The sequence below is a fragment of the Podarcis liolepis genome (assembly GCF_965112155.1).
Source record: "Podarcis liolepis genome assembly, chromosome: 3".
Taxonomy (NCBI): domain Eukaryota; kingdom Metazoa; phylum Chordata; class Lepidosauria; order Squamata; family Lacertidae; genus Podarcis; species Podarcis liolepis.
Genome location: NC_139557.1, coordinates 16,100,054 through 16,107,181, shown reverse-complemented (window position 1 = coordinate 16,107,181; position 7,128 = coordinate 16,100,054). Strand labels below are relative to the sequence as shown.

The following is a 7,128-nucleotide window of genomic DNA, read 5'->3' as shown; positions in this document are numbered from 1 at the left end:
ATTAAAATCAGGTGATTTGGCGTGGAATGACCCTGTGTTCCTTTGTACAGTGGTCCCTCGGGATACATATGCTTCAGGTTACATACACTTCAGGTTACAGACTCTGCTCACCCAGAAATATTACCTCGGGTTAAGAACTTTGCTTCAGGATGAGAACAGAAATCGTACTCCAGCGGCGCAGCAGCAGCAGAAGGCCCCATTAACTAAAGTGGTGCTTCAGGTTAAGAACAGTTTCAGGTTAAGTACGGACCTCCGGAACGAATTAAGTACTTAACCTGAGGTACTACTGTAATGTGAAGGAACACTGACCCTGTGAATACTTCCAAGTCCTAGATATCCACAGTCTAATGGGCTGGTGAAAAATGGTGCCCAGAATGTTCTAGAACACAGAGTATTCAAACACAGAGCCAGCCTTGGCTGCGCTAAATTACAGGACTCTTTCCTTCTGAACTGTTGTTTGGGAGAAAGCGAAGAACGATATTTGTTTAGTCCGAAACGTACAGTGGTGCCTCACAAGACGAAAAGAATTGGTTCCGCGAGTCTTTTCATCTTGCGATGTTTTGCGTCTTGCGAAGCACGGTCCATCGCAACTGCACCTCTTCAAGAGGCTTCAAGAGGCTTTAAAAAAAAAGCGCAAGACGTTTTCATCTTGCGAAGCAAGCTCATAGGGAAATTCGTCTAGCGAAGCAACGCGAAACCGAAAAAAACTTTCGTCTAGCGAGTTTTTCGTCTTGCGAGGCATTCGTCTTGCGGGGCACCACTGTACAAAAAAATTAATTGGTTGTATTATTTCATATCCAGGTATGCCCCGAGTCTTCTTTATTAGGCCAGCCTAACTAAGCTTTCGTAAGATTAAATTTTGTATTGTGTAAACACTTTATCTTTGAAAACCAACAGGAACTTTCCACATCATCTAATAGCAGAAAGTACTCGTTTCTCCCCTAAATTTAAGTAACAACCTTTCATCTCACCCTTCCACTATTGCTGCTTCCCCTCCACAGAATCACAGATCCACCATTTCCTTTAAAAACAGTCTTAAACAGATTTTGCATTGTGCACCTATTCAGCACCTCCCCTCCAACAGACATCTTATTTCTTTCTTTTTTTCCAGGAGGGCTGTTTATTGCCCTAGATTACCTCGATTACTTCACAATCCCATGATAAATGGCTCAAGGAAGTGGGGTGGGTGGGGTTTGCCACAGTTGGGCAAAGATATTGGAGTGTGTACTGGCACTGCACATGCAAATTCAGTGTTGTTGTTGTTGTTTTAAAAAAAGACAAAACCAAAACTCCACTAGCAACAAAACAAGGAATCCAGAGTCATACTCTTGAAAGGAGGAAGAAAGCAGCTTTTCACTGGGCGTATATATGATGTGGAGCACATTTGCTTAAGAAAGACTCATAAGAGACAACCCAAGCAGAAATGAATTGTGAAGAACAGCAAGGGGCAGGTAATTGCAGATGTGCTCCCATCTCTAATGCAATATCCCGGCTTTTAAAAATCTTCAGATTTGAAAACAACTACTACAGTCAAGCCGATAATATACAGTGGTGCCTCGCAAGACGAAATTAATCCGTTCCGCGAGTCTCTTCGTCTAGCGGTTTTTTCGTCTTGCGAAGCAACCCTATTAGCAGCTTAGCGGATTAGCGCTATTAGCGGTTTAGCAGCTTAGAAAAGGGGGGGAGCGGGGGGAAATCGGAACACTCGCAAGATGTTTTCGTCTTGCAAAGCAAGCCCATAGGGAAAATCGTCTTGCGAAGCAGCTCAAAAACGGAAAACCCTTTCGTCTAGTGGGTTTTCCGTCTTGTGAGGCATTCGTCTTGCGGGGCACCACTGTATGCCTTTTTTGATTCACAGCTAGTGGGCGATATCCAACCAAGTCCTATGGAGAGAAGACCCATTGAAATTGGCAAACTTAAGTCACTTTGGTCCAATGATTTTCAATGGGTCTACTCTGAGTTATGCTGGATATCATCATATGTTTATTTTCTATTCTACATCCTATTCTTTCTTGAACAATTATATCATTAATGAAACTGCTTGATCTCATTCATAACCTTAGTGTCTCAGTGCAGACTGAGATTTGGCTGTGGAGATGTAGAAATTAAAGTAATTCACACAGTGTAATACTACTGGGTTATAGGGGAAAGGGTGGGTGGTCCAATTTGGGGAAGGGGTACTAGAGAAAAATATGGAAGAAAACAGTGTGGGCTGGCTTGTTTTCTCGCCGTCTACCCACCTATTAAAACAATGTTAACTGAGATGTTTTCGTTTTTGTGGTTTCCAACAAAATGTCACGTTTGGATCCTGGCTGGCTCAGTTGAATTTTTCTGCAAACTATCATCTAGCCAGTCGGTTGTGCAATAACTCCATTCTATTAATGTTTATCCAACGAAGCTGTGAAAACTGTCATTCTGGAAATTGGGGTAGGGATGAGTTTTATCCGTGTAATGTCCTGCTCAATAGAGACTGATGTGTGAGCTTTCAATACCATAAATTTATTTCACAATCAGCAGCCAATCGCTGCGGTTACAGATTGACAGGCAATCTTTGGTATGTTGGCTAAAGTCCTCACAGAGATTATAAATATGCCTGGAGCCAGACTTCCTCCTTCTTTGCTTCTGCCTAGGAATGGGAAGCAGCTCTGAAGGCCCGGCTCACTTCAAGGTAAATTGACGGCTTCAAATTAACATATAGACCTGCATGAAATTTATTCCTTGGAAATGTTTAAGTATGGCTTAAGGCCAGGAATAAGGAAATCTGTCAATTTTTTTCTCTCTCTTTATCATTTTTTTCTAGTCTTAGGTTTGATTCTCTGCATTTCTACATTGGTTTGCATTTTTTTAAAAAAATCCTCATGCAAGTTCACCATTTTATTGCAATTTTCTTCCAAATACACATTTGTACACAATTCTGCCTAGTACACACATTTTTTTTGCAGCAGTTTTGCCTGAAACAATGGGTTTTGAATTCCCCCCCCCACCAATGTGCATTTTTATGCACACTTTATCGTAGTACATGTGATTTTGCACACATTACTCAGCTGAAGAACTGCGCAGCAAAATTCAGAGAAGTGCAAATTCCAATTGATGGTTTAGGTTTGCGCACTCTTTTTAAAGCGTGAATTAGGTGGATTTTCCTTTCAACCCAAACTGAATCAACTTTCTCCCCCATCTCTACATGAGGCAAAGGTGATGGAAGTGTATTTTGTAGCTATTAAAAGAGGATAAGGAAACCACGAGACCAGAGAACAAACATTGAAAACTCTTTTTAGCACTGTGGAAGGTAAATAGGGAATCAAAACAGACCACAGATGTTGCATGGAGTTCACGGAACATGGGACATTCGCTTAAAATAAAGTAAATCTCTTCAAACAAGATAACAAATCAACCCTGCTTCACATTGATTCTAATACAGTGGTACCTCGGGTTACATACGCTTCAGGTTACAGACTCTGCTAACCCAGAAATAGTGCTTCAGGTTAAGAACTTTGCTTCAGGATGAGAACAGAAATCGTGCTCTGGCAGCAGGAAGCCCCATTAGCTAAAGTGGTGCTTCAGGATAAGAACAGTTTCAGGTTAAGAATGGACCTCCAGAACGAATTAAGTACTTAACCTGAGGTACTGCTGTATTTATTTTATTTACTCTGCAGCCTCTCAATTGCACCTGGGGCAGATGGGGCAGGGATTCATGTTAAGGGGGAGCACTGGAGGAAGGGAGCGTTTACTCCTTTCCCCACATACAATGGTCCCAATAAAAATCTACCCACAACCACCTCAAAGCAGGGATTGGGAAAAGAGAGGATGGATGGCGGCTAACAGATTGAGGTTGAATCCTGACAAGACAGAAGTACTCTTTTTGGGGGACAGGGGGTGGGCAGGTGTGGAGGACTCCCTGGTCCTGAATGGGGTAACTGTGCCCCTGAAGGACCAGGTGCGCAGCCTGGGAGTCATTTTGGACTGACAGCTGTCCATGGAGGCGCAGGTTAATTCTCTGTCCAGGGCAGCTGTTTACTAGCTCCATTTGGTACGCAGGCTGAGACCCTACCTGCCCGCGGACTGTCTCACCAGAGTGGTGCATGCTCTGGTTATCTCCCGCTTGGACTACTGCAATGCGCTCTACGTGGGGCTACCTTTGAAGGTGACCTGGAAACTACAACTAATCCAGAATGTGGCAGCTAGACTGGTGACTGGGAGTGGCTGCTGAGACCACATAACACTGGTCCTGAAAGACCTACATTGGCTCCCAGTATGTTTCTGAGCACAATGCAAAGTCTTGGTGCTGACCTTTAAAGCCCCAAACAGCCTTGGCCTAGTACAGTGGTACCTTGGGTTAAGTACTTAATTCTTTCCGGAGGTCCGTTCTTAACCTGAAACTGTTCTTAACCTGAAGCACCACTTTAGCTAATGGGGCCTCCCGCTGCTGCTGCGCCGCCGGAGCACGATTTCTGTTCTCATGCTGAAGCAAAGTTCTTAACCTGAGGTACTATTTCTGGGTTAGTGGAGTCTGTAACCTGAAGTGTGTGTAACCTGAAGCGTATGTAACCTGAGGTACCACTGTATACCTGAAGGAGCATCTCTACCCCCATCGTTCAGCCCAGACACTGAGGTCCAGCTCCAAGGGCCTTCTGGCAGTTCCCTCACTGTGAGAAGTGAGGTTACAGGGACCTAGCAGAGGGCCTTCTCGGTAGTGGCGCCCACCCTATGGAACGCCCTCCCATCAGTTGTCAAGGAAATAAACAACTATCTGACTTTTAGAAGACATCTGAAGGCAACCTTGTTTAGGGAAGTTTTTAATGTTGGATGTTTTATCATGTTTTTAATATTCTGTTGGGAGCCACCCAGAGTGGCTGGGGAAACCCAGCCAGATGGGCAGGGTATAAACAATAAATTATTATTATAAAAGAGAGAGAGCCCAATTAACAACAGGATGTGATTTGGATTCTCAGTGTTGTTATTCCACTCTCAGCTTTAAAAAAAGTACAGCAGTGATTTGGATCTGCTAAACTGTGCACATCTCAAAGCACCCCTAGTGATGGCAGGTAAAGAAAGCATTCATTGCTGAACTCTTGTAGTCTCCCCTGAGGTCCGGCTTGCCACACATACCGTTTTCTGGCCTCCACCTTCTTACACTGAACTCAGGACTCCTGGGCACATTGCCCAGTACTGAAATAAGTACTGGGCTGTAGCCCTGTGCAACAACATGTGTTACTTGTGTACTGTTCCATTTTGTTTGTCTCAAGTCAAGCTCCTCGCTCTTTGAGTAGTTCATCTGGTGCTGCTAACAGCAGCAAAAAGGAAAATGGAAAAAAGCAGCATAAAACAGTCAGGTCAGCAGAGTTGAAACTGCATCTAAAAATAAGTAGATGTAGAAAGGACAGTTAAGTAGGTGCCTGGCAAACTTCTTTGGGAAAAGCAACCCACAACTGGCGCGCTACCACTGAAAAGGCACTCCCTCTCCGATAGCTACCATCCTCATTTCAGAAGTTGAGGGCACCCATAGGAGGCACCCCCTTGATAATCTTTATGTATAAGCAGGTACCTTTATGTATAAGCAGGCACCCAAAATATTGCAAAAAGCCCCCCCATCAGTATCCACATCCTCCAATAACCACATACCTGCAATATTGCTTATATAATGTGTTATGTACTGAGTTGAATAGGATCCAAAATGCAGCAGTCTGATTGGTCCTAGAACAATAGGATTCAGAATGCAGCAGTCTGATTGGTCCTAGAACAATAGGATCCAGAATGCAGCAGTCTGATTGGTCCACAGGAGCCACCCAATCCAGCTCCAGGTAGAAATGAATCCGCAACCTGATTGGCCTACAGGAGAATCCCGGAAATAGCCAATCACGTGGGGCCCATTGTGTAAATAATTTATATAAAGCAGACATTCTGGGGGAACTCCCATTCCTCCTCACCACCATGAGCTAAATAAAGAGCATGAAATCCACTCTCGACTCCGAGTATATTTCATAATGGATTCAAACAGTTCATCCAAAGCTGGGTCGATGTGGCTGTCATTCTATGGCTCTCCACTATTTGGGGATCCTCGATGGAACCATGAATTCCTTTAGCAATGTTACAGCTAGTATCGTTTGATCAGCAAAGCCTACACCTGTTTGCAAGATCTTTCTGGCAGCCTCTCCTCACCTGGAAGTGAATGCCTGTTTCCCCTCGTCCGGCTTCAATTTCTGCCAGGCGGGAGATTTCTTGGAAGAGCAACGAAATGGCAAACCAACACAGACACCCCGTTCCCCTCCTACTGCAAAGTCCTGTTCCCCCTCCCACAGGTACACCTGGAATGTGGCTTGGAATGTGGCTATAATGTGCCCACCTGCCTTGATCACACCCAGCGCATTAGCATAGCAGCACCAGGTTCAAGCCAGAACACAAACTCTTCCTGCATTCCACTCTCTGATTGCCTCCAGATGTGATGGTCTACAACTTCCCTCACCATGGTCGGTACTAAGGTATGATGGGAGTTGTAGTCCGCAGCTGGAGGACCTATCCCTGGTTAGCTATCCCTGGTTCAGTCTCTTAACAGTCCTCTTCTTTTATTTCCAGCAAAAGGCAGATGGGAACCATGCCAGACCACCGATATATCCTGAGCAGAAGGATTTTGATATGATCTATAGAATTGAAGATGCGCCACCCTGGTATCTCTGCATCCTGCTGGGATTTCAGGTAAAGGTGTAATCAAGCTCCACCTGTGACGTGCTTTGAGGTGTGGAGCCAAAGAAATTCAACTGTTCCTCATGACATTTGTTTATTCGCCCATTCCAAATAAGTCTCACGCTGCTTGTTTCTGAAGCCACTTTATCAAGGTCTCTAGTTGTTAAGTATTCAGATTTTGTTATATGATATAGTAGCCTCATTAGCAATACTATTGTTGTAAAAGTACAGGGAGTAAAAGTTACTAGGGGCACACATAAGGTGCCTATAACTTTCCATTCATTGTTTATGTTGATTAAATAATTGGCCTTGTTGATTTACAGTGTTGATTTCTATGGAATTGTTTGCTTTGATCTTCCCTTTTGACTCCCCCTCTGTACTTTATTTAAAATGCATTTTAATCACTTAAATTCTGTGCAGAGTTAACTAAGACGCTGTGCCACCCCCCAC

General features: G+C 44.0%; 1 protein-coding gene across 1 annotated transcript in view; it reads left to right on the top strand.

The window, feature by feature from the left end:
• Positions 1-2,442: 2,442 nt before the first annotated feature.
• SLC23A1 (solute carrier family 23 member 1) overlaps positions 2,443-7,128 on the top strand; it is a 38,260-nt gene continuing 33,574 nt past the window's right edge. The window contains exons 1-2 of the mRNA XM_083493789.1: positions 2,443-2,668; positions 6,571-6,690. Of these exons, the coding sequence (XP_083349915.1) occupies positions 2,633-2,668; positions 6,571-6,690 (156 nt within the window). The 5' untranslated portion in view covers positions 2,443-2,632. The remainder of the gene's footprint in view (positions 2,669-6,570; positions 6,691-7,128) is intronic.